This window comes from Acomys minous, assembly GCF_964271855.1.
Source record: "Acomys minous genome assembly, chromosome: 2".
NCBI classification, from domain to species: Eukaryota; Metazoa; Chordata; class Mammalia; order Rodentia; family Muridae; genus Acomys; species Acomys minous.
The window spans coordinates 67,930,381-67,958,023 of record NC_140484.1 but is presented as its reverse complement, the minus strand read 5'-3'; the positions used below and the strand labels follow the sequence as shown (position 1 = coordinate 67,958,023).

Here is a 27,643-nt window from a genome sequence, read left to right as displayed (position 1 = left end):
CACCCTTTTGGATCATTCAAGGAACAGTTCTTGCACAACCTTGTTAATATTTCCCAAGTATTTTTTTTCAATACTTTCAGTTTGTCACTATGATATCTTTTTGTTACAATTGTTTGTTGCTAACTATACAAAATCTCACAGATTCTGTGTTTTCCTGTTTTCCTATGGTGCCGGTAAACTCACTTATCCTGGTATTTTATTCTTATATTCCTAAGAGTTTTCTAGGAATAGAATTAGAGGCAATTATGTTTCCCTTTTTCACCTCCATGCCTTTTATTTTCCTCTCTTGCCTCATTGTGCATGGTCCATTACTTCAGGGCAGCCAGCTCTGGCTCTCTGCTCTGTATAGCCATGGGAGAGTTAGGAAGGGCTAGCCTTGGCTCCACAGACTTTCATCCTTCCATGTTAAGGGAGCAATGCTTGTGTGTGTTTGCGTGTGCGCATGCGTGTGTGTGTGTGTGTGTGTGTGTGTGTGTGTGTGTGTGTATGTGTGTGTGCGCGCGTGTGTGTGTTGCTCCTCAGTGTGTGCTGGACTTGCTGCTGCCTTCTGGTGGGTTGCTCCATTGGGGTTGATGCCCACTTGGGCTACAATTTGGGCTAGATCGTGTACTAAACCCAACCACTGGCCTCTTCCGCAAAGCGGTGGGTTTAACTTTGTGAGCTGGGAGGCAGGCACAGGTTGTGATTAGAAAAACGAGCCTGTTCTCACAGGCTCTACCCATCAGACCAGTGCAGGAGTGGCCTTAGTGATGCTGTTGGGAGCTCCAGGACCCGCTTGAGTTTGCACAGCTTGCGCCTCTGCCCCTCTTATCCCTGCTGGTTCACTGATGTCTGAAGTGCTCCTATCCGCCCGGAGCCTCCTCTGAGCAGCCATTCTCTTCTTGAACTACATGCATTCCGTGCCTTCATCAAGAACTTTGTGGGCAGAAGATCATACATTCTCATCCAGCGAAGCCAACTCTGAGTTCTGTGCTCTTATCTTCACGTTATTTTTTTTTTTTTTGACAAGGGACTAAGCTCCGAGGAGTAGAGTCTGGTGATGTGACCGAGGCCACACAGCGGTGGGTACGGTGCCCAGAGCCATCAATGACCATCAGAGGGCAGAGCTAGTGTTTGGCATTCTTCCAAGGTCTAGATGCAGCAACCTCCATCCCTCTGTATTCCCTGGGAGAGCAGGTTCTGGCAGAGCCAGCCTGGTTCCAGCTATGGGGTGATTTTGGCAGAGAAAGCCTGGCTTTGTCTATGGGGTGGGTGTCTGTCTCTGGGCTGACCATTCTACAAGGAGGATAGAGGAATGAAGTGGAGATGGAAGCAACAGGGACACCAGGGTGCCTGTAGACACAAGGAGGCGGCAGCATCTGCTCCCTCCGGTTAAATGAAACAGGGACGGGGCCCCTCCAGCACGCTGCCTTTACATGGGAAGGATGCTCTGAAGCTGCAGGTGCAGAGGACACGCATCTCTGCTCCAGGGGTCACATTTTGTCCACCTTTGAGCAATTAGTGGACGTTCCTGTGCTTCCTTGCTTCTGTTTCGTTTCTCTGTGGACAGCAATGGAAGCCGGCAGCTGGCTGATCATCTTCCCTGCTCCTTCCACCTCATCTGGCGAATGGAGGATCCCTGTGCCCGTTCCCAGAGCCGTGCTCTCGCTCTTTGTCTTGATGCCTCCTGTCAGACTGAGAGTTCCAATCGGGCGTCAGACCCTAAGGAGCAGACCACACACACAACTCATCCCAGAGACAGTGAAATGGAGTCTACCCTGTGGGTTGAGGATGGGCCTTAGGCCTTCATGTGTGTAGGGCCAGATCCTTGTAGCTTTCCTGGTAAACAGATGTTGGAGCCACTTTCCCGACTATGTCCGAGGAAGACACCTGCTTCTCGCTGGAGCCTGAAATCCCGTATTTGTGTCCACCTTGGTGTGAGCAGTTCACCTTGTGCCTAATACAGCACGTCAGAAAGGAGAAGCGAGTTAATTATTTTTCAGGGCAGGAGTCCCAGAGCTGTACTTTCTGGTGGTTTCAGAACAACCACGTGCCCTCTGGTTGCTGGCCAGCTGCACTTAAACCTCCGCTTGGTCCTTGCCCAGGAAGCTGGTCCCAGGAAGCCCAGATGCTCTCTTGGTTTACAGCTGTCTCTCGGTGATGTTCACCAGACTCTGTTGAGAAGGAACGTTTCCACTCCCGTAGTTCCATCTTTTATTTGGGCATTCAAGGGGACACACTGATTAATCAAACTACCTAGAAACCTGGGAGAAGAAGTGTACTGCTATAGATGAAATGATATAGTCTGGGGAGGGGCTTGCCAGTGTTTCCTGTTATCTATATTTGTTTTTAAGACCATTTAGTATCCATGGAGAAATTTCTTGCCTCAGTTTCCCCAAAAGACGACATGGTAACAATGCCCATTATCGAAGTATGCAACAAAGTAGAAAATTAAAAGGGTTTGAAAGCAGACATAATAAGATGTTTCTGCCATGAATTTGTCAAATCAGTTTGTCTCCCACGAAGTTGCGGTCTTTTTCTGAACCTCAGGACATCACACCATGGGAAGAGAGATCAGATTTATGGCTTTATCAAGCAGCTTAGGGAGGGAAACCAGGCTGAGGGGGAGCAAGAGGGCACCACAGGCCTCCTTGTTTATGGAGGCTCGCTTCCTTCTAGCATAGGAAGCTGGCCCTTGCATGTCTCTGGGCCCAGTTATGTCCAGTTGCAAACTTTGATGGAACAAGAACAATCCACCGATGCCCTGGAACTTCTTGGGGAACCTGGAGCCATGCAGCTGTGCTGGGTCATAAGAGGACTGGAAAGGTCCCAGTTCTTACTAATAGCGCAGAGCCCAGAGAACGATTGCTTCCCTTCCAGAGAAGCGTGTGTGTGTGTGTGTGTGTGTGTGTGTGTGTGTGCGTGTGCGTGTGCGCGTGCGCGTGTGCGTGTGCGCGTGCGCGTGCGCGTGTGTGTGTTGATGTTTTAATTCATTTTTGGCTCCCCCTAACACATATCTGGTTCCAGGCCTCAGCACAGGCCACCGTCACTAAACCGGCTCATCTTTGCTTTTGTCCTCAGGGCAAGAAGATCCCAACAGTTTGCGTCACAAATACAACTTTATTGCTGATGTGGTGGAGAAGATCGCTCCTGCTGTGGTTCACATTGAACTGTATCGCAAGTAAAGAGGCTTCCTTTCCCCCACACTAATAAATAACACAGAGCTGCTACTGAAAGCGCATTAAAGTGCCAGGAATGTCGTTCCCGTGTTAGGATCAAGTTCTCTGCCGTAGGAAAATTTCCCTATTTAGATCTATCATCTTGGCCCTGTTAGCGTTTTAATAACTTCTAGCTCTGAAGAGATTCCCAGGGAATATTATCTAAGTGGAATATTTTTGATACATTCCAAAAAGTGGCTTAATGTTATTTTTAAAATGTTAAATTCTCAAGAGATGGGCGCGGGTTGCTCTCGCAGAATCATCTACTTGTGTGTGTAAGTGTGGGTTTTGAAGTGCTCAGACTCAACTAATGTCTGTTGCAGGCTCCCTTTCTCCAAGAGGGAGGTGCCAGTGGCCAGTGGGTCTGGGTTTATCGTGTCTGAGGATGGACTGATTGTGACAAATGCCCACGTGGTGACCAACAAAAACCGGGTCAAGGTTGAGCTGAAAAATGGAGCTACCTACGAAGCCAAAATCAAGGATGTGGATGAAAAGGCAGACATCGCACTTATCAAAATTGACCACCAGGTGAGAAGCATCTGAGGCTAGCTTGCCTTTCCGGTCTGCACAGCTCAGGTCTCAGAGACCGGACGTGGGGATGGCGAGGAAATCAGAGCTCTCTGGAACCCTGGAAACTTTACCACCATCACCACCATCACCACCACCACCACCTCCATCACCACTACCACTACCACCATCATCACTACCATCATCACTACCATCATCACTACCATCATCACTACCATCATCACTACCACCACCACCACCATCACCATCACCACCACCACCACCACCATTACCACCACCACCATCACCACCACCTCCATCACCACTACCACTACCACCATCATCACTACCATCATCACTACCGTCATCACTACCATCATCACTACCATCATCACTACCACCACCACCATCACCACCACTACCACCACCACCACCATTACCACCACCACCATCACCGCTACCACTACCAGCACCACCAGCACCAGCACCACCACCACCACCACCACCACCGAAGCTTCAGGGCCAGACAGGTCTCACCAAAGAGGGCCTTGGTGGGAGAGGAGGGGCTCCAGAAGGCCTTGGAAGAAGCCGGCTCTCAGATCAGAGGGTTTTGAAGTGGCATTGTATCTTTATAAAACAGCTGGCTGCAAAGAGGAGAATGGGTGAGACTGAAACTCCTGCCCCTGATGGTGACGTGCCTGTTACAAAGTTGTGTTTGTCTCCACTGAGGAGTCCTGGATTCTCCGGGTCCATGGAATAGGGTTAATTATGTGTTGTGTTTGTATGTGTATGTACACAGAGATATCGATACCCTGGGGCTTTGGTTACAGGGTTAAAAGCCACCTGACACCGGGTCCCTGGGACACTGGGTCTCCACAAAAGCAGTGTGCACTCTTAACCACCCAGGCATCTCTCCAGCTCCCCATTAAGCTTTTAATACTTTAAACACACGGTTCCCTGAAAAGGGTTAGAATGTAATATCTGCCCAAATTATGATTTTCTATGAGCATGTAACTTAGAGGCAGGGCCAGGTACAAAAAGAAGACATAGCAAGAGTGGGCTCAATTTGAGAAATGTTTATATGGAATCCCTTTGGGGGTTGTTGGAGTATATATAGGTCTAGTCCTATCTGATTGATTGATTGATTGATTGATTGATTGTGTGTGTGTGTGTGAGTGAGATTTTGGGACAAGGTCTCAAGTTCTACCTGTCTTGGAATTTACTTTGTAGACCAGGCTGAACTTGAACTTATAGAGATCCTCCTGCCTCTGCCTCCCAAGTGCTGAGATTAAAAGGCATGTGCTACCATACCCAGCAAAAATTGTTTTATTAAAGGAAAAGAGAAAATGCTTTTTTATTTAATATTGTTTGCAGTCATTTTTGCTCAGCAAAGGTTTTTTTTTTTTTTTTTTTTTTTTTTTTTGTCTCCTATAGCACAGGTTGCCTTCAAGCACCTGTGGGTGACTTTGAACCTTTGACTTCTCTGTCTCTACTTCCATATGTGAGGACTATGGCCATGTATGGCTGAGCCAGGTTTATTCAGTATTGTGGGTCAAACCAGGGCTTCATGAGCGCTAGCCAGGTCCTCTGCTAACTGAGCCACATCTCCTACCCCTCGTTAGCAAAGTCTTCATGCCTGACACTAAATCCAGTTCTAACTGAATCACCAGCAAAAGTCCCAGTCCACCTCATGTAGCTCACATGACGATGTGATCTTCGCACACGTTGGAGAGGCTGGGGTTTCTGTTTTCTTCTTGTCCTTGGAAATCTCTGCAGCTAGAAGGTAGAGGGGTCAGTGGGAACTTTGTGGTTGGTGCAGAAAAAGACACTGGGTGGGGCGGGTAAGGAAGGATGGCATCTTTCTGTGATGATTTTGCTTGCTTCTCAGCTTCTTATCTGACTGAAGTCAGCTACGCGTGAAGTCCGACTGTGTGTTATCAATCTTGGATGCAGAAAGCTCAGTGTATTGTTGGGGCAGCAGGATTCTGGCCCCCCTTTTTTTATTATCCCTTTTAAAATAGCATTGGGCAGCCTTTCAGAAAACCCCCACCGCTGGCCTATTCCGCCTGTGGCTGAAGGCTAAAGTCGATACAGGGCTCTGTGCCCACGTAGGCGACTTTTTTTTTTTTAGTGAGGTCACAGTTGTGTGCTGTTTCTGCTAAGTTACTGTGGAATTTCTATCAACAGCTCATCTTTCTAAACGTGTTTGTTGGTTCCAAGACAACTGGGTCAGGCTCCGCCTTCACATCTAAGCATCCTCTAATATGCAGAGTAGCTGTGTTGTTCCCATTTCATAAAAAGAAGAAAGGATGTTCAGAGACCACACCTGCACCTTCTCACCCTTACTTAGCCTTCTCGGAGCCAGGCTGCAGATTCCAGGTACCACAGGGACATAGAGATGGAATAGCTTGGCCTTAAATAGCCTGTGGAAAGATCGCCACATCTCCATTTACAAACGGCGGCTAGCGAGGTGTCTAGAATGCAGCACCGGAAGAAGGTTGGCTGAAATAGCACAGCCAGTGGCCACATGCAGGACCTTCAGACTTGCTGAGCTCATGGAAGACAGCCAGCACTTGGGGGGGAGCCTCCTGGCCATCTGCAGGCAGGGCCTGGGCCTGTGTGGTTGTGTGTGTGAGCTGTCTCCTCAAGTAATTTCATGTTTGGAATGCGTTGGGTGCATACCAAGCGACTGCTTCCAGCCCAGGGATGTTCTTTTCTGATTCTGAGCCAGTGTGGAGGCAGGAGCCTCGTGTCACCTCTGGCATGTCCAGGCAAAATGTGAAAGCTCTCAACAGAGGAGCTGCATGAAGGATTTCAGTCTCTAGGACTCTAGCTCTTTAGGAAGCCTGTTTGACACGTGCTTCCTCCCCCCCCCCCCCCCCCCCCGCCTCCTGCCCCCCCAAGGGTGTTTGGAAATGTAAAATTGAACTGTTGTAGCTTTTGAAAACGGAATTGGAAATGAAAGGCTATTAGGTTGCAGAAACCCACCCACACCAAAGCCTGATTTCTGGCGACTAGCCTCCCTTTTTTTGTTTGTTTGTTTGACCCTGTTCTGATGAAAGTTATTTTCGGGGAGAGTCTGGTTCATAACAAAGCTTGATTAGGAAGGAACTGGCCACCCAGGTGAGTTGCCTTCCAGCAGGATCTACCCCTTAATGTGTGGTGTAATTAAGGTGTGGTGGGCTGTGGATGGGAGAGGCACTTGCTTGGTGGGCAGCAACAAAGGAACAGGTCAGAGAAGGGCAGAGAAGGCAGACAGCCTCAGCATTTGAGGCAGGGAGGATGTGGAGGCAGGAAGCTGAGGGGCTTAAGGACAGACTCCCCTAAACATCAAGTTCAAGGTCAGCCTACGCTTCAGGCGGGACCAGCATCTGCAAGGGCGCTTTGTCCTGTGAGATTATGATTGGACCTCCCCAGAGCCATTTAAGGACTGCCCAGTGAAGCTAGCGTGGGACCATGACCACATCCGTAAGCTAATTCAGGGCCTGGTGACAGGGCCCAGTTTGCTATCCTCATCATGGGCTTGCTTGAAGGTTTGTCTATGACTCACACATAAACTGTCCTTATTAAACATGTCTTTTATGCAGTGGACGTCTCATGTCACTGTCCTCTTGATACGAATCTCTTTCTGTTTTTTTTTTTCCCCCTGAGAGCAGCAGCCATCTTTCCTTTGGGCGGATGGTTTCCTCCCCTAACAGACAGCCTGGGTGGGGCTGGAAGCCATAGCGCCTCAAGCCCCAAGACCCAAGCAGGGCAAGCATATGCTGCCCTTTAAAATTGCAAACTGTTGATGGCGGCTGCTCATGCAAAGGCCACTGTGTAAGGCCACTGTACTACAGAGTGGGGCCTTCCCAGCGTCTCTCGACTTCCTCCCACCCACATCTCTAAGGGCTTGAAGCTGCTTGCCTTGCAGTTGCCAGAGAGGTTTCTGGGCTTGTGACCAAAAGACTCTCGTTTCTCCCTGCTGAGCTGACACATGTGGACACAGGACTCCGCTTGCTGCATTTTGAGACCCTAAAGAACTTAGTGGGAAAGGCTCACACGGGGCAGCCTGCTGTGAAGGGGAGGTGACCCCTGTGGGTCTTCCCTCTGGCCTCCTGGGATGCTCCTGTCCCAGAGCTGAAACTAAGGGTCCTCAATGGCATCAGTGTTGGTCTGGAGGTGGGGGTGGGGTCACACATGTAAACATTTTAATGGAAAGCAGCTTTGAGGGCGAACTAGTTCAGCTTGGGATACAAACTACTTCCAAATGTGTTTAACACGAGCCACTGGCCATGTGGATGGAATATTTTTAACTTTAATCCAAAGGGAGTTTTTTTTCTTTTCTTTCCTTTTTTTTTTGTCTCCTCCCTCTGCCACCCCCACCCCCCCCCCCCACACCCCTGGGACTTGAATAAGAGGATAGAGCTCATGAGAGATGGAGGGAAATGTAAAAAGTGAGCCTTTTGGGTGTCTTTAGCCTGGAGCAGGGGCATGGGCAGAAATATGGGAACGTGTTAAGAAGGTAGAGGGAAATTTTGTCCCACAGCTGGTTTTCCAGCTGTACTGATTCCTTCAGATGCGGTTCCACCCAGTCTATGTCAACCTTCTTTCAGAGCAGCCATTCTCTGCTTGTGGGTCCCAACTTCCTTGGAGGGGGCAGTCGAGTGTCAGATATTTACATGAGGATTCAGAACAGCAGCAAAAGTTACAGTCACGAAGTGGCAACAAAGTAGTTTTATGGTTGAAGGTCATCACAACACGAGGAACCGTTTTAAAGGGTTGTAGCACTAGGAAGGCGGAGGACCACCGTTTCAGTGTCCTGAACTCGTCCTGGGACCACCTGACTTGATCTGGAGCCCCTTCCTTCATCCTCCTACTCCTCGCCATCTTTGCACAGCTCTCCTCTCGTCTGGCCTTCCTTTGTCCTTCAGGTATCCGATCACATCCTGCGTTAGACTCCAGGGACGTCCTTTGCATGACTCACTGCCTAGAGTAGTTCCCCACACATCCAAGTCCCCTCAGCCCCTCCCCCGTCATGGGAGGGACAAGCCTCCAGATTCCATACATTCTGTAGTTGCTCTCCTTCCTCATTTAAATAGAAAATTGTCACTGTTTATAGTTGTGTAGTTTACCATCATTTTGGGGTGTGTGTATGTTTTAATATGTTGCTCAGAATAGCCCCAAACTGCTGGGTTCAAGTGGTATTCCTGTTTCAGCTTCCCAGATACCTAGAATGTCAGGCATGTGACCCTGTACCTAGTTTCACTTGATTTCAATTTCTCTCTCTCTCTGTCTGTCTGTTTCTGTCTGTCTCTGTGTCTCTGTCTGACTCTGTCTCTGTCTCTGTCTCTCTGTCTGTCTGTCTGTCTCGCTGTGTTTAGGTCACAACTGCTTTCCACCTTATCTTTGAGGTGTGGTCTCTTGCTGAACGTGGAGCTTATTGATTTTTTAGACTGGCTGGCCAGCAAGCTCCAAGGACCCCCTTATCTCTACTTCCCCAGTGCTGGGATCACAGGTGTGCGCCTCTGCACCCAGCTGTTTTGTGTGTGTGGGTTCAGAGTATCAAGCTCAGGCCCGCATGCCCACGTAGCGAGTGCTTTGCTGACTGAGCCATTTGCCCAGCTCTTCATTTGTTTTTCTCCGACTCAACATTCCTCTGCTTGAGCATGAGGGACACGTTACATGTGGCCTTCGGGTCAGGTCATGGGTGCTGGACAGCTGTGCTGGCAAGTTTTTATGTTAGGTCAACACACAAGCCAGGGTTATCTGGAAGGAGAGATTCTTAATAGAGAAAAATGCCTCCATCAGATCCAGCTGTAAGGCATTTTCTTAATTAGTGATTGATGGAGGAGGGCCCAGCCCATTGTGGGCGGGGTCATCCCTGGGCTGATGGTCCTGGGTTCTATGAGAAAGCAGGCTGAGCAAGCTGTGGGGAGTAAGCCAGCGAGAAGCACCTTCCATGGGTCTCTGTTTCAGCTCCTGCCCCCAGGTTCCTGACCTGTTTGAGTTCCTGTCTGGCTTCCTTTGATGATGAGCAGTGATAATGAAGTGTAGGCCCCCAAATAAAGTGTTTCTTCCCCAATTTGATTTTTGGTCATGGTATAGACCATGACCAGGGGAAACCCTAACAGAGACAACAGCATCTTCTCAGAGATTAGCCAGGCCCACAGCTCCCAGCGTGATGGATCCAGAGAGACACCGTGCCGAGTACCTAGCTCTTCGGATCCAGTTTCAGATGAGAGGACTGTGTAGTCGCTGACTGCGCACTCTGGCCTCCCACTTCTGGCTTTGGCCCGATAGAGCCCAAGCGAGGCGTACACTGAGCCTCTGGTCTTGGGACCTCAAGAGTGTTGATGAGGCAATGAGTCTTCCTGTGGGTTCTCTTCCCTGACGCCAACCACCAGGTAAATATTTGGACACAGCCTTTACCCAGGCTTGAGGTGGTTTTCTTTTTCCCCTTAGGCCTACAACGGTGCCTGGCCGTCTTTGGCTCACCAGCCCCTGTTTGAAGTGGCAGAGGCAGAGCCTCTGGGTACTGTTGGTTTTGTTTACTGAGGGTCCTCTTACTGCTGAGCCTGCTGCTGACGGGACCTGAAGACTGATGCTTGATCACGGAGTTCAGAGCAGGGTCACTGGTGGTGTGTGTGTGTGTGTGTGTGTGTGTGTGTGTGTGTGTGTGTGTGTGTATGTGTGTGTGTACTGGGGCTTTCATATCTAAACCTCTCAGAATTTGGCCCAGGGTGTGGAGAGTGGCCTCTGGTGATCCGAGGGAGGAAGGCCCAGGCGGCCTCTTGGGATGAGGCTGGAGCCAGGGAGGCAGGGCGGCCTGAAGTTGGATGTGACTCACGCTGGTTCTGTTCTCCTCAGGCAACCTGACTGTTAGAGAGTGCTGACTAAGCCCCATGAGCTCCTCCAAAGCCAATCAGATAACCAAAGCCTGTGCATCTTCTGGATGTTTCCCTTCCTATCTGGCTTTTGTGTTGCTCTTTGTGTGGCCCTCTCTCCTGGAAGTAGGAAGGCTTCTGCTGCAGTTGTCAAAGATGCCGCAGATCCTGTTGATACGACAAAGCTGTCATTATTACCTGATTGATTTTTGCCTTTTTTTTTTTTTAAATTGGGGTGTGAGCATGCGTATCATGAGGGAAGAAGTGCAGACAGGGTCGTGGAAGGTGGCTTTTATTCTGCAGTGCCAGCCTCCTGTCCAGAAGTGGATGGCGGCTCAGCTCCCTGTTTTGATTGTAGTTCATTTTAGCATGTGAAAATATTTCACTTTCCAAAACTCAGAGCCGGGAGCCCTGTGTGTTCTCTGGCCCTGTTTCAAGAACTTCGCTGATGGTTGAGGAAATTCTTTGGCTCCATTTTTCTCTTAATATGGCAATGCCTTTTTCTGCTCTGGCACTCTTTGCAGGGAATCAGAGGGAGAATATTATGGTTCAGGCAAAGCAAGTCTCTGCTCACCGGGAATCTCTCCTGCCCTTCTCATGGAGGGGGAGACATAATGGGGTCTACTCAATTGTCATGATCAAGTCTGTGTGTTAGAGTCTGGATTGGTCATCTGTAGCCTCTTGTCCATATCTGACCCCCATGTGCTTTTGTAAATAAAGTTTTATCAGAACACCCATGCCTGTTCATTAGATAGCTGCTTTCGTTCCGTACCAAAGGACTTGCATACTTGGCCTGGAGACCAAATGGCAAGGGAAGCCAGACATATTTGCTTTCCAGTGCTTCGCAGCGAGGCTTTGCCAACACTAGTGACAGATAGAATCCTTATTCTGAGGGAACAGGAAGTGTCTAGAAAGAACGTGTACCAAGTGAAACAGCAAGGGACCAAAAGAAGTGCAGACAGTGAAGCTGACTCCACCTGTCTTTCTTTGGGGAGGAGTTTGCCTCTCTGGAAACGAGGCTTTGGTTTTGGCAGACTGACTGAGTAGAGAGAGAGAGAGGTGTCAGTCTGTCATTTCTTTGTGGTGTTGGTAAACAGGACTTTACTAGAATTATAAGATTTTTTAAAAAAAGATGTATTTATTTTATTTATTGCATATGAGTGCTTTATCTGCAGAAGAGGGCATCAGATCACATTATAGATAGTCGTGAGCCACCATGTGGTTGCTGGGAATTGAACTCAGGACCTCTGGAAGAGCAGATGGAGCTCTTAACCACTGAGCCATCTCTCCAGCTCCTACAAGATGTTTTATAAGTTACTCTCCGGCGTTAAGCTCCTCTGGGTCCTTGCTCATCTGCTGGTGTTGTATATGCTTATTGAACACCCGTGTTGGCCAAACATTGCTTGCTCTGTGCGTGTTGCAACAGTGGGCACAAGCCATGGAGCTGAAGATTAGTGTGGGAGACGGGGGTGGGGGTGGGGGTGGAGGTGGGGGGGCGGTGCAGTGGAGTGAGGGCAACAAAGGGAAGAAGGGCAAGAATCCGTGAGAGGTCAGATGGCTCCGTAGGTGGCGTAGGTGGGGAGCTCATCTGCAGAAGGGACAGTCCAGGTGAGATGGGTTGCCTGGAGCTAGCCGTAAGGACAGGTAGGAGATGGTGAGTGAAGCTTCTTAATTCTCCTTTCCTGTCCAGCCTGGATGATCTGGATCTTTAACCATGGGCAAATGGGCCCTTTTCAGTGAGCCTATGATAACTTCTAGACCACAAGGCCAGCGTTTCTGCTTAGCCGTTATCTTTTTGTATTGTCTATGCTTCTTATTGGCCTCGGTTTGTTGCCTCCCCTGCTCCTCTTCTGGGAATATCCAAGGCCTTCTATGTATGTAGTCAATTTCCCAAGAGGCCCAGAGTGAAAAGAGCTCTTAATCCTCTGGACACAGGACACAATTTCCCTTAACTGGTTTCTGAACTTTCCAGAACTCTTTGTATGGTTAGGGTGAGGTAAGACCTTGTGGTAGATTGAGGACTGATTGTTCTAATAAACACACTAATTGACAAGACACTTGTTACACACGTCCCTGAAATCTTATAGCAAAAACACTTTATAGATAATTGCAAACCAAGGCATTTCATGTTAGTTACCATGGCAAAATGCTAGGCCTTAGTCCTCCTGCCCCTCCCCCCCTCCCCCACCATCCACATCCTTTCTAAGATCCTAATAGATCTTTTAAGGTTGTTTGTTAATTTTTCTAAGAATTTATTGAGCATCTGCCGTGACCGGACATTGAAGTAGCAGCTATCCTGAGGTCTGTGGTCAAAGGGTTGATGTATCGAGAGGCTTTATCAACATCCTGTTTCTTCTCCTGTGGGTTCCAGGAGCCCCTGGCTGTTGGCTCCCATATAGAGCTGTTGACATTTTGTGGTCTAAAACAGAGCAAGAGGATATTCGAAATAGCAAACATTTCTTGATATATCTCACAGGAGACTAAATATTATGGTGGTGTTCATAAACAGGGGGAAGGAACTTGCACTTTATTGTTTATATTCTTTCTCTTTTTTTTCATCCTGCATTCTCTTTCTCCTCCCATCTCCTTCCATTGCTCTCACATCTTCCATCTCCCTCCTAACCAGCTTCTCATGTGTCCTACATCCCTAGGCACCAATAGCATGTCAGATGAGGAAATAGATGCTGGTAACACAGCGGCACCAATCTCATGAGCCTGGATACATTGGGTCGTCTCGGTACCCACATAGCAGGTCCCTCCTGCCCTGGCCTCTCAGCTCCTTGGTCTCATTCCTTCATGCAGCACAGCCATCCTTGACCCTGCCAAGGTTATACTTTTGGCCTTGCCATCGTTCATACCCTTCTTCTGTAATCTAAATTCTAAGCATCTCAACTCTTGGTGCACTTGGCAGATAGACTACGGACATGTGATTTGTGCATTTATTTATAAGCCCTGGGCTCAGAAAGGTCCTGTGCTTTGAGGCCTCTGTTCCAATTTGATCTTTGAATTTGGGTCTTGTCCTAGATACCCAATGGAAAAATGGTGTATGCTTAGGTGGCCTCGAGCCTTGGCTCAGGTGATTCTTTCTCCTTAGTCTTCCTCAGGCTAGCCCCTGGTTTTTCTACTACCATGCTACGGGGGCTTTTGACCCTGCCCATCTCCCTCTTCTTTTCATAGTGATTGTAACTATATCCCATGCCTGGAAGAGGCATTGGCGTTGGGTTATTGCCGTACTTCACAGATCTTAGGGCAGGGAGTTATACAGGGCTCGGAGTGACAGGACTGATGGTGTGCTCTGAGGATCGCCAGGCAAAGAAAGCTTCTACTCTGATCTAGGTACCCAACATATCCCAGAATAGAAGTGGTAATGCCGAAGCCTTTGAGGTCATCCATCATCTACGGGTTGAGCCTTGGGAAGGAGAGATGCCAGGCTTTACTTCCCTAGCTGAGTTGGCTCAGTGCGCAAGTTATATAGGTGGGTGGCAAGTTCTGGGGGTCCTGAGGCCAATTGGGTGTCTGCACTTGGCAATCTAGGAATTTTTTTTCTGTTCTTCAAGGACCAAAGCAAATACACACCATGAAGATATGGGGGAGAGTATGTAGGAAAAAGGAGCGATCCTATGAACAAGGGGCCATGTTTTATTTCACATTGCCCTGAAGATGCTAGGCCTGGTCCTCAGCAAAAGCTTTGGTTCGCTTGGTCCACAGCCCATGGTTCTACCACCCTGGCTGGTCATGTGCTGTGCTTGTCATCACCCAGGTTGGACACGCTCCCCTCTCCTTTAGGCAAGCTCTGATGGGATCATCTCCCTCCCTCAAACCCCCTCTGCTTTCCTCTTCCCTGTACTGCACAGTTTTAAAGAAAATGAAAGGTGGGCACAACTGTCTCCAGAAGGCGTGTTGAGTCACTCAGTTGAGCTGCAGCCAGTGGCTGAAACATTAGCCTTTGAAGAAAACTTCAGCCAACATGAGGCCCAGCCTGAAAGCCCCAGCCCTAAACAGGAGTGTGCCGGGCAGCTGGCAGACACAGGGAACTGCAGACTCAGCAACAAAAATATTTTTGCAACTGAGGAACCTGTTGTACTTCTCAAAGGAGAGAAAGAAGTGATTGAGTTGGCTCATTAGGTTGAAAAAAAAAAAGATTGGCCACTTTCCCTTCATTTTGGCTTCCTTGGTTTGTTTTATTGCTATTCGCCTTAAGCTTCAGGAAACGAGGTGAGTGCCTGGGCTCAGCAGCTGAGCTAGTGAAGGGGCCTGGCTTTTTGCTGCCCTTTCTGGAGGACAACTGGTTAAACGACCACCTCACAAACTCCAGACATCTCTCTGAGTGTCTGAGTGATGCTTCAGAAGTCTTTAGCGATCTTGAGCCCTCACTGGGAGCCATCTGCAGTCTAAGGGCCCGATCACCTCTCTGATTTCACCCACCTCGTTACCACTAATGGAATTTTCAGTAACGGCCACATATGGAAAGAGCCTTAATCATGACAACTGACTGGACTCGGCTCCCTTATTCTTGGAGGAGGTAAAGGAAAGAGCCAGAGGAATCAATCAGGCAATAGACCGAGTTAATATAGGACCCAGGGCCAGAAAGATGGCTCAGTGGGTAAAGGCGCTTGCCACCGCAAGCCTGATGACCTGAGTGATTCCAGAGCTATGTAAAGGTGGAAAGAGAGACCTGACTCCTCTGACCAACATATATGTGCTGTCACACACATACATGCATACTCACACACACATACATGCACACTAATAATAATAATAAATATAAAAAGCAAAACTACAGGCTTCAGCCAGAACCCAGCCTGTTTCTCCTAGGAACATGGAACACACTGGAAATATGTGTACATGTGAGTGTGGAACACTTTAAAAGCATGTGTACAAGTGAGTGTGGAACACATTAGAAGCATGTGTGCGTGTTGTGCCTGATTCTTTCTTTGGCACCAGCTTGTTTGATGTTGGACCCAGAGCCCAAATGAGCCATCCCCCTGGGCTGTCACTTAGCAGGGGCTCAGCTTTCATGCCCTGAGGAGTTCTGGCAGTTGAAGTTCACCCTATGTTCACTGATGAAACCTATATCACATGACACCTTGAAGCCAAGGCCAAGCTTACCAGGGCTTGGCTGAGGGATACGACAGACTCCCCCAAAAGGTACCATAGCATAAACAGCAAGGCCAGCCCTTTACTTGAGAACCACTGGCTCAGCTCCTGTTGACTGGTCCATCTGATTGTTGTTTTTTAAAATGTCCTTGTGCTGGCTATAGAACACAAGGGCTTGCATGCCAGGTAAGACTTCAGTGAGCCCCACGTAGTCCCTATGTCATGGGTCTTAAACTCCTCTGTCTGTTTTGTTCTGTTACATTGGCTCTTGTCCCCTCCCTCTGTGTCCCTATGTAACAGATTGTCTCCTCTGTCACTGGCCAGCTTTGTGCCCTGAGGATCTGTATACTGGGCAGAGGGTCTGGTGAAAACACTTGGGGTAGATCTACTGCCAAAGCTTAGTCAGGAGGGAGGGAGTGTTGACCCCTCCCCAATAGACACACACACACACACACACACACACACACACACACACACACACACCAGCCCATTGGGTACAAGCCTGCCCTGTGTGTCCCACAGAGTGCTTTTCGGAAACAGCTACCATGCAACAAGGCAGGAGGAGGCACTTGCGTGAGGTGAACCAGGAGTGAACTGGTCCACTGTGGCCAGGCTCCACTCAGCCACCTGTGTCTTGGCTCAGCTGAGGCACACGTCGCAGCCCAGACCTTGTGGATCGTTTCCTGGGTTTGGAACCCCTATTACTTTTACCTGATGAGCCATCTTACTGGTCCCTTTGCCCTTCTGAGGAGTCATGTTGCTACTGGGCATCTTGCAGTCTCTGTGTGATGTCTGGAGTGGTGGTGACTGTCTTGTGACCATGAAAGCATGCTAAGGTTGATGGAGTAGAGGATGCTGATGGTTCTGAGTGTTGTCCTTCCGCGTTTGAAACCCTGGCTCAGTGGACGAGCCCACTCCCAGTTCACCTCCGAAAGTGTGCCTCCTTTTTCTCAGTCCTGGTACAAGCCTGGCCTCAGACACAAGGCCGTGTCCATTTTGCATCGGGATTTCTGTTCCTTGCATGCGAGACAGACACAGATCTTCGCTGTAGTGCTCTGTGCTTAGCATTGTAGATGGCTCTGTGCCCTGTTGCCCACAGCAAGGGCACGGACTCCGTTCTCCTTTACCCTTGAGCCTGGGATGTTCATCTGTGCTCGGCCCATCAGACAGGAAGTCTGGAGAGCTGACTGGATACGTTGGTCCTTGAAATCCTTATGCCAGGTGCTGGGAAGACAGTTTGTTGAGGCTGCTCCCTCTCAGGTAGACAGAGTGCCCTGAAGGTGAAGGTCCAGGGCCTCCTTGGTGTGGTAGCTATAATTTAACCAGCTAGGAAGAACCTTCTAGAACCACGTCATGCACCAAGGCCTCAGCCTATTTCACCATGGGCATCTAGCCTATGGCTGGTATTTAACAATTTATGTGGAGTCTATGTCCAGGACCACCAACACTGTCCCTTGAACTCATTTCCCCTGATTAGGTGATAATGTGCCTATAACTTGAGAATTATTATGTTTTTTTTTAAGTGTGTGTCCGAGCATGTGTGCAGATGTGTATCTGGAGATTAGAGGAAAGCTTTTTGGTGCTAGTTCTTATCTTCCACCTTGTGGTGGTTTGAATGAAAATGGCCCTCATAGGTCTATAGGTAGTGTCACTATAGGAAGGTGTGGAGTATGTGTGGCCTTGTTGGAAGAAGTATTTCACAGGGGGTGTTTTGAGATCCCAGAAGCTCAGGCCAAGGCCAGGGTCACCCTCTCTTCCTGCCTGCTGATCCAGATGTAGGGCTCTCAGCTCCCTCTCCAGCACCATGTCTGCCTGTGTGCCGCCATGTTTTCCGCCATGATGACAATGGCTAAAGCTCTGAATTGTAAGCCTTTATAAAAGTTGCCATGGTCACCACGTCTCTTCACAGCAACAGAAACACTAAGACACACCATGTTGAGGATCTCTCTTGTTTCTGCCACTGCCCTGCGTATAATTATCCAGGCTGCCTGGCTGAGCCATCTCTTTCCCTAGTCACGTTCTTGACTTTGGGGCTATCTACCCATTGAGCATCAGGCAGTGCCCCGAAGATAATGGTGCTTAGACACTTCCCCCCTTCATAGCCGTCTCTTATGCTGGCTTCTCACGCTGCTGTTTCTCTCCAGCCTGGTGAGAACTCATCCTAGAAGGTCTTGAGTTTTGGCCTAGTGCGAGCTACTGGCCCTCCTGGTTGAGGCTGAGGGCTCCCTCTTGGCTCCCTCGGAGCTGTTTTTCCATCTCATGACTTTATTATGACCACACGTTGCTTTTTCGTGTCTCCCCGGCCGCGAGACCAACAGGACCAACAGGAGGTTCCTTCCCCTCCGCCTTTGCAACTATCAGGATGGATGTTTATCCTGTTAACTTCTTGGGGGATCTTTGAGTTGTGGGGATGGGGGGATGTGGGGATGTGGGAAGTGGTTGTTGGGAGAAAAGCTGGTCTCTTGGATGGCCTGTAGCTGGTGCTGCTTCAAAGGGAGCCCCAGACAGGGTGTCTGCAGCCAGGAGCCTGGAGACAGCTTTGATGTGGGCACATGAAGCAGCCTGTGGACAGAGTAGGGGACCCTGACGTGTGGCGGGGCGCCTGCAGGTCAAGGCTGCAGCGCTGCTGTGGCTTCCAGCCATGTACATATATTTCATCTCCTCTGTCGCCGGCCCCCCCCCCCCAAGAGCGTCGCTGTCTAGACAGGGACTGAATTAAAAGCTCAATTACTGAGCAGGAATTTGGCCAGTGGAGGCATAGCTACTGAGCAGACAGGCCTGGGTGAGGATTGTGGCTGAGGAAAAGCCCCATTTGGACCTGAATAAGGCTAATGAGCCTGAGGCTCACAGCCAGTGAGCACCTGCAGGGAGCAAGGGCCAAAAGGGCCCCCTTAAAGGCAGCTGACCTCATGGAGCTGTAAATCTGGCTTGGCCGCCATCTCGCCATCTCGGCACCCTGGCAGGAATTTCTGCCTATAATTGGAGTCCAGCAATTAGAATTCCTGTCTGATGGGGAATGGAGATCTGAGGCTAGGAGCTGGTTCTCCAGCTTACCCAGGCTTCTAACGGCCTACGCATTGAGCCTTAGTTTCCATATCTGTAAAATAGTGTGTGTGTGTGTGTGTGTGTGTGTGTGTGTGTGTGTGTGGTGGGGTGTTATGCCCCCAGGCCATCAGAGTGCCCTAAAAAACACTTTGTCATCTGGCAGGGAAAGGTTTGTTCCTTTCCTATAAATTTAGGATTTAGACTATGCGATCCCGTTCTTTACCCTGTCATTATGTGTCTGCCTGTTTAGCTTTTGTGTTCACCATCACCTTTTGTGATTTATAACATGTGTTTAAGGAGACACGATCATCGGGATGGCCTACCCGGGCAGGTGTGACAGGGTGGTCACATGGGCATCCCTATGGAGTCTCATCATTTGTTTTCCCCCTTGTCCAAGCCCATGATCACCTCGGTGACACTGCCTGAGACTGCTGTTCTTGAGCCTGCCATGTCTTCCCAGTGCTGTGTGGCAGAGAGGCATATATATCCTGTCATCGTGGAGGTCCCTGCCATCTGTCCACAGAGATTCGCCTGCAAATGTTTGTTTCCTTCCCAGCATTCCCCTGGTTGTCATTAGGTCCCTGCTGTCTAAGGGCCCTAACAAGCAGACGCGGTGGCTGGGGAGTGGTACAAGCCAAATGCTGATAAAGGTTCTCACAGCAGATCTTGCCTTGGACCTGATGTAGTCCCCACTGTGTAGCTAGGCCCACTGTTCCGAGTCTAAGCTTGCCTCTTATCCGTGTAGTTCCTCTTCCTCAGATGTCCAGGCTGACCTGCTGCAGATCCTGGCCACCACCCCTCTTGCCTGCCCTTCACAGTTATTCCTGAAGTTTCTAAGACAGGACTTCCAGCCAGCCCCGGGGCCCCAAAGGAATGGTTCTGTCCTGGTGGGCCTCCTCCAGTGTGGCCGAGCACACATCGGCAGCCAGACTCTGCCCCACCCTGCCATGATTGCTGAGGTCATTCTTGGCAGAGCTTGCTGGCAGGGATTGTTGGCACCCACCCAGGGTAAACACGTCGTACGCTGAGCTTGCTGCGTGCCATTGGATGGCGAGTGTGACTGTGTAGGGAATGCCATAGGCTCTGGCCTCAGGTGACCCTAAAGTGAAAGGGTCATAGCCAGGGTGGGAACTCTGTCTGGAAAGGTGATATCCGCTGGCTTGTCAACGCACAGTTGCTGGAATCCTTCGTTGAATTTTCAGGGATTTGAATACTAGTAAATAGCTGATGCTTGCCTGATACCCTAGCCAAGCAGGCTGTTTCCAGAGATCTGTTAAGACTCCTACTTCTTACAAGAACCCAGTGATATTGGTAGACTTTCTTTCTTTCTTTTTTTCTTTTTTTCTTTCTTTCTTTCTTCTTCTTCTTCTTCTTCTTCTTCTTCTTCTTCTTCTTCTTCTTCTTCTTCTTCTTCTTCTTTTTCTTTTTTTAAAAGGTGTTTTCTCTGTGTAGCCTTGGCTGTCCTGGATTCACTTTGTAGACAGGCTGGCCTCGAACTCACAGAGATCCACCTGCCTCTGCCCCCCTGAGTGCTGGGATGACATGTGTGTGTGCCCCGCCTGGCTCAAAGATTTATTTATATATTTTTATGTATATAAATGCTCTATCTGCACACACACCTGCATGCCAGAAGAGGGCATCAGCTCTCATTATGGGTGTCTGTGAGCCACCATATGGTTGCTGGGAGTTGAACTCAGGACCTCTGGAAGAGCAGCCAGTGCTTCCTGTAAGGCATGTGGGCTCAGGATCCCTGTCTGGGACTTTGGTCTTTAAGTCTTAAACCTAGGCTGTCTCCCTTTGACCTCTCTCCAGCTGCACAGGTAGTTCCAAGATGTGAGACCTAGAAATGGTTTTTCCCATTTTCCTTCTGTTGTCTTGACTCACTAATGGCCGGTGGTGCGTAGATTACGGCAGGGGGTTAGCCCTTGGGAGAGGGTGTCTGCCTTAAGCTCAGCCCTAGGGACCAGGACTGCTCCGAGTCCCCTGTATTTGTATTATCCAGCCTGCTAAGCTGCAGTGCACCAACACCTGCCTTTGTGCTTGCAGGGGAAGCTGCCAGTCTTGCTGCTTGGCCGATCCTCTGAGCTGCGACCCGGAGAGTTTGTGGTCGCCATCGGAAGCCCCTTTTCCCTTCAAAACACAGTCACCACCGGGATCGTTAGCACCACCCAGAGAGGCGGTAAAGAGTTGGGGCTCCGGAACTCTGATATGGACTACATTCAGACAGATGCCATCATTAACGTGAGCCTTCCTCTCCCTCTACCTACTGCAGGGGTTGGGGGTGGGGATGGGGGTGGGGGATGGGACAAGCTTTTGCCAGAGGAAGCTGGCTTGCAGGCTTACAGTCTGCATGAATTCCTGGAACTAGAATCAACCATATGGAGTGTAGTTCTAGCAGGGTGTGTGTGTGTTTGTGCGTGCATGCTTGTATGTGTGTGTGTTTGTCTGTGCATGCTTGTGTGTGTGTGTGTGTGTATGTGGGTGTGTATGTGTGTTCCACTTGGAGCTGTACAGAGTTGAACTACGGGGACCTGAAGCAAGTGGGTAGCCAGTCTCATCTGAGGAGGAGATGAAGGTGAGGCTAGGTGTTCACAGTGGGCTCGGAACCAAATCAAAACGGTCAAGAGCCCTTCTCTCAGCCAAATATTAGGTGAGCAGAGACAAAGCCTGGGGAAGCCCCTGCTGGCTGCTTCGGCGGCGCACTGCTTTGAAGTCTGCTGAGCAGAGGCATGGATCAGAGGGTGATACGATGCTGACCTGACCTTCCATCCCCTTTCTGTTCTGTTTCAGTATGGAAACTCCGGAGGCCCGTTAGTAAACCTGGTAAGGCCTTTCTGTACCCATGCTGTGCTTGTCTGTAGGCATGCTCTTTTCTTTACTTTCTCTTTTGGACATGAACTTGTCAGGTGTAATTAGCTTTAGAGTGAGCTATGAGGACGTGCAATCTTCACACCTTACCCCACCAGCCCTTTCTGGAAGCCATAAGGCCAAGAGGACACTCGTGGGTTTCGAGCCACAGGTGGATGGCAGGGAGCTCAAGGCCAGTCTAGGCAGAAACGGGACAAAGTCCCTGCAGTCATGCCAGCTGCAGGAAAGTGCCTTCAGCCTGGAGGGTGGCTGAACGGACATGAGCTGGCCTGGCTGCTCTGGATGCCTGTGGCTGTGACGGGAGCCACCTGCTTGCTCACAGATGTCTCACTTAACCGAGACTTTAATACTTCAGCATAAAAATCAAAGGCGTCAGGCCACAGAATGCCAGAGCTTGGGGCTTGTTCAAGAAGTTATAAAATCGCGACCGCCCACTCATACTTCCTGTGGGGTCCCCTTGATATCAGGAGCTGACATGTACAAAGTATACCAAGAGTGATTTATCCTGAAAGTTTTTAGGGTCCTTTTTGTCAGCACAGCATTAGGTCACCAGAAACTTCTCAGGGAAGAGCCACATGCTCACTTGCCCTCACCACACCCTGGGGCAGCAGTTGGGAGTAAGGCCTAGGGGCCCCGGGCTCAACCCAGCATCTCTAGCCACCGCCATGTCACTGGAAATAGGAGAGGAAGGAAGGGCAAACAGTCATCCTAGCAATTCAGAGACTCTGGAAACATCCTTCCAGAAAAAAAAAAAAAAAAAAAAAAAAAAGAGAGAGAGAGAGAAAATGTTGTAGATTTTGAAATCATTTGTATATGCAATGAGGCAAGCTGCGTGTGGCTGGCAGTACACAAACATCCAAATGCCGACCCCCTCGCCATACCAGGGCCTCCTCCCTCCAGCCCTCCTGATTCTCAGACATAGCCCAAATACGTTCTCTGCTACCTGTGCTTCAGTGTATATGAGCATTTGCAGGTATGTGGCCACGTGTGTGTGTGTGTGTGTGTGTGTGTGTTGGGGGAGGTTGCCTGTGCATATCTGTATTTGTGCCTGTGGAGGCCCGACACTGATGAGGGGTCTTTTTCATCCTCCTTGCCTCCTACTCAGTGAGGCAGGATCTCTCATGGGGGCTCAGAGCTAGGTGCTGCAGCTCTTTGCACTAGCCAGCCTTCTCTTAGGATCCCACCTCCGCCTCTGAGGCTGGAATTAGCAGGCAAGCTGCCACACCCACCCAGCATACACAGGGGTTCTGAAGGTGCCAACTCCCAGCCCTCTCATTTGTGTGGCAGGTGCTTTAGCCATTTTGTCATCTTTTCTGGCCCACACTTCCTTTTTTTTTTTTTTATTATTTTAATTATACACGTTTGTGGGGTAGAGTATATGATGACCAGTCGAGATAGAGAACATCTGTCTCTCAATCTTTTTTTTATTTTATTTTTATTATTATTATTATTTTTAAATTGAGTCTCAAACTGTGTAGTTCAGGCTGGCCAGGATCTCACAGTGATCCTATCTCAGCTACCCGTGAATGCTGGAATTGCAGGTGTGAGGCGCCACGCCTGGCAACACATTCCAAAGGCATCCTGTCACATAGATGCTCTGCTCCCTTCCAGCCTGTGCCTGCCTCTGACCCTCCTGGATTTAGTGAGCTGTGCCCCTTGCTTTTCAGGATGGCGAGGTGATTGGGATTAACACCTTGAAGGTGACGGCGGGCATCTCCTTTGCAATCCCATCCGATAAGATAAAAAAGTTCCTGACGGAGTCCCACGACCGACAGGCCAAAGGTAACTAGGTCCAGGCATTCCAGGGATCTTTGCAGGTTCAGACCAGAGACCTAGATGCCCTTTAAGGACTTGGGGAAGGAGAAGATGACAGTCTCTAAGATCAGCCCTTAGAGCAAATATATGTTATCAGGGTGGTGACAGTAGAGACCCGAAGAAAGTGGGTCTCATTCCAAATACCCTGAGGGGTTAGCAACAAAGGGTCATGCCAGAGTTTCTGACTGGTTTTTGAGGTGAGACATATCCCTAAGGTCTCCCTGTAGTTCTGGAGTACAGGCCAGGACCGAACTACAGTCTTTTAGTGCCCTCCAGACAGGCCAGGGCTGAACCACAGTCTTTGGGTGCCCCCCTCTGGCTCATGCTACAACTGGGAGTCCTGTGTCCCCGCACTCCCATGAACGGGGCTGACCTGTTGTCCCTTTGCTGTCACACCAGGGAAAGCTGTCACCAAGAAGAAGTATATTGGGATCCGAATGATGTCGCTCACATCTAGGTGGGTAAACAGGAACACAGAGTTATGTAAATACCAGTGTCTGTCCTGTATGTATATAAACTTCCGCTTCACAAGTCTTCACGGGCATCCTTGAGGGAAAAGCATTTTCTTCAGAAATCTTGGTTTCTGCACAAAAGTAAGTCACACTGGGGTGGGGGAGGGGCCATGGCTTGGGCCTCTCTTTGTTTTTGCATTTCTGACCACCTAGACAACTCTGCCCTCCTCCCCGGAAGACAGGCCTGGGCAGCAGAAGGCTGGCTAACTCCTGCACGTTTTCGTGCCTGCCTCTCACGGCTTGTTCTGTTGAAATTCACATTCCAGGAGTGCCCCAGTTCCCTCCCGAGCCTGGAACACCCGCCTCCCCTGCACACTGCCACGTGGGGTGTGGCTGCAGGAATGCCAGGGCAGGCCGTGCCTTGGGGGGGGGGGGTGGTGGTGCTGACAACAGATGGCGTTGTTTTCCTGAGCGTGGAAGTTGCTGCCTGGGGTCGTCAGGCTCATGACACACCGAAAGGGGTTGGAGGTGGGCGTGGACCTGCTTAACATACAGGAAAGCGAGTTGACTGGCACGTCTGAGTCATTCAAGAGCAGGATGTATTGATAGCACTGTTTTATCCAATTGTCAAAATATTAAGACATTCCATACAGATTGTGAACAATGCTGCTTTTCTTAGTGTTGCCGAGGATGGGACAGCTTGCTGAGACTGAAATCACACCCCTTTTTCTTTGGAAGCCAAAGAGATAGAAGTGTCAGGGAAGGAAGCTGGGCTATGGAGTCACCTTCCTGGGTCCCCCCCCCTCCCCCCCAGGCTCCTGTGCTTCTCAGTTTACTATCCTGGGCACTCAGCACCCTCCCCTTCAGGATGACGTTAGCAGTGCAGGTATGCCTACTGTGTAGCAGGTACAGCTCAGCCTTGGCAATGACAACCAGCCCCACCAGCTGTCCTATGCTGACGGTTAAACTAGTTTTCCTGTTATTGATTATACACTGACCTATTGATGCTAATAGGCAGGCCATTTTAAAGTAGAATAGAGGCTGGGGTGATGGCTCAGTGGGTAAAGTGCTTATTAGGCAAACACGAGGGCCTGAGTTCAAATCTCCAGAAACTGTGTAAAGCCAGGCATAGATGTACGTGTCTGCAGAAACAGTGCTTCTTCTACAGAGAGAGGGGTAAACAGAGGAGATTTCCCACCATAGACCAGCTAGCCTGGTGTATGCAGCAGCGGCAAACAAGAGACCCTGTCTCTAACAAAGTATAAGGCAAGGACTGAGGTGGTCCTTGCGCACTTCATGTAAGTGTGGTGCATGTGCCAAAGCCTGTGTGTGCCACGACCAAGCAGAATCAGAAGACCATGAAGCTGAGGGTAAGAAGGGAATTTGCTGTGAACCTAGTGTCGCGGCACAAGAAGGCCGTGGGAGTGTAATAGTAACACAAAGGTTTTTCTTCCTCCTAAAGCAGCAAGGCCAAAGAGCTGAAGGACCGCCACCGAGACTTCCCGGATGTGCTCTCTGGAGCGTACGTCATTGACGTCATTCCCGACACCCCAGCAGAAGCGTGAGTGGGGCGTCCTCCCTCTTTTTCCTAATATCCATGTGGCTTGTGGGGGCAGGGGGCAGTGTTCTCTCACGTGCTGGCTCAGATGGCCGTGTCAGCATAGCGCTCCCTATGAGCCGGGGCCTCTGACTGTGTGGGACTCGGGGCTTGTCCACAGAAGGATGTTTCTTACCTTGGGTCATCTCTGTGGTCACCCAGATAGAAAGAGCACTCACTCCTGGGCCTGCTGGGGGAGGGGGCATCCCTAGGAAGCCTGGCTGTAGAGAGAGGTTTATGGAGCAGGATTCATCCTTTCTAGAGCCTTCTCTAGTTGTATTTGTGACTAGTAAAGTTACCCCTGTCAACACCTAGGGAAACACAGCCCCGCCGGCATCAAAATAGTGGAAGGAATAGCTCAGCCAAAACTTAACCTTGTTTCCTGGACCCCCATCCCATCTGGACAGCAATGTGGCCTGAAGGGCTGTAGATGAGACCCAGGGGCCAGACCTGGCCTGATGCCTCTTTGTGGATAACTCGTGAACTGAGAAGAATGAGAACTTTTGCACTTTTTTTTTTTCATGGTTGGAAAAAGAATCCAAACCGGCACTGTTTTGTGATACTGTAAATTCTCTGAAATGCAAATGTGTGCACATGTTTTATTGGACCACAGTCGTGTCCCCAGACAAGATGACATCTTGTCTGGAGCAGTTTTTATGCTGCTGCAGCAAAATTGAATAGCGAAGACTCAGAGACCAAATACTCTGTGACGCTTAAGCTATTTCCCATCTGGCCCTTTGTGGAAAAAGTCTGTAGATGTGTATGAGGACAAAGAGGACTTTGGTAGAATAGTGATCCTGTCACGTATGAGCTGAAGTTCCAGCCACAACACAAAGGAGTCATCTCTGGATAGAGGCCTCCAGCATCCCTGAAGGAATCGATTTCTGAGTGACAATGCTATATGTGAGCAAATTGGCTGTGGTCATAGTATCTGGCATATGGTACCTGTTATTTTCTTGTCCCCTCTGAGGACAATCAATAGTTCACACAATTGTCATAAGCATTTCTGCAATGGACATCAGTGATTTGGCCTTAAAAAAAAATCTCAACAGGAAATGCCATCTACTCTGGTCGAAGCCATTTCCATCTGAGTTCACCATTTCCTATAACCCCTATATGTTCTAGGCTTTTGGACCCCTCTAAGCTTTGCCTTTCTTGATAACTGGGAGGAATAGAAATGTTACCAGTGTGTTTTCCTTTGTGTTTCAGTGGAGGGCTCAAGGAAAATGATGTCATCATCAGCATCAATGGACAGTCGGTGGTCACTGCCAATGATGTCAGTGACGTCATTAAAAAGGAAAGCACCCTGAACATGGTTGTCCGCAGGGGCAACGAAGACATTATGATCACGGTGATTCCTGAAGAAATCGACCCGTAGGCAGAGGCAAGGGCCGGACTTCATGTTTCCTAAAAGACTCCAGTGGATGACACATGAGAACTCTGAGCTGGTGACACAGGAGGACATCCAGGACTTCTGTCCAACACTTAACTCGTTCAGGGAACACCCTGCCGGCAGAATCCTTCTTGATAGTTTGCGAGCAAAACAAATGTAATGTTGCAGGTGCCCAGGCATAAAGCCCCGCCCTCTGTATGCTATGTATGCAGCGTGCTTTTTCTTATAAGCTTGGGCTGTTCCTGCTTAAACAGTCAACGTTTGTCCCTTCCCATAGCCCTGGTTGTCCAACTAATGCAGTCGACTGGATGCATAGATAAGAGGAAGGGTCCTCCCTGCCAAGGTCTTGGGTGCGTTTACACTTTTCCTCCGAGTCAGCACCCAGGGGATGTTGATGCCCCGAGACCACAGGTGGGTGACTCTGGCTTCTGAGATGGCCAGAGATGCCTCTTAGGAACCCTGGCACCAGGAGCACAGTGACTTTGAGTTTCCGCTATTAAAATACTTCTTGATACTTGGATTTCGGTGTGCTGCTTTTCTCGGCTGGCTGCGGTCCTTTTGAAATGGCCGTGGTGTCAGTGGGCTCCTCATGCAGTCACATTGCGCCTACAGGGCTAAGCTTTGACTTACCTCAAAAGTTCCCCTTGGGATTTGCCGGTGTTATACGACCGTGTTTGGCCACCCTGGCTCACTGAATGGACAGTTCTACTTTTATCTAGAGCTGGTCAAGCTAAGGAGAGTGTGTCAATCTCATTTATGACATCAGCCAACAGTGATTTCCTGGGGGTCCCTGCTATGTGCCAAAA

The 27,643-nt window shown here is 49.5% G+C and overlaps 1 protein-coding gene across 2 annotated transcripts in view; it reads left to right on the top strand.

Moving 5' to 3' along the window:
* HTRA1 (HtrA serine peptidase 1) overlaps positions 1 to 27,357 on the top strand; it is a 52,186-nt gene extending 24,829 nt beyond the window's left edge. Inside the window, exons 2-9 of one of the 2 annotated variants that reach the window (XM_084772703.1) lie at positions 3,061 to 3,160; positions 3,521 to 3,725; positions 20,759 to 20,953; positions 21,503 to 21,535; positions 23,248 to 23,362; positions 23,795 to 23,852; positions 25,310 to 25,408; positions 26,654 to 27,357. In XM_084772703.1, the coding sequence (XP_084628829.1) occupies positions 3,061 to 3,160; positions 3,521 to 3,725; positions 20,759 to 20,953; positions 21,503 to 21,535; positions 23,248 to 23,362; positions 23,795 to 23,852; positions 25,310 to 25,408; positions 26,654 to 26,822 (974 nt within the window). In that variant the 3' untranslated portion in view covers positions 26,823 to 27,357. The remainder of the gene's footprint in view (positions 1 to 3,060; positions 3,161 to 3,520; positions 3,726 to 20,758; positions 20,954 to 21,502; positions 21,536 to 23,247; positions 23,363 to 23,794; positions 23,853 to 25,309; positions 25,409 to 26,653) is intronic. The other variant, XM_084772704.1, reaches the window with a different exon arrangement.
* Positions 27,358 to 27,643: the final 286 nt, after the last annotated feature.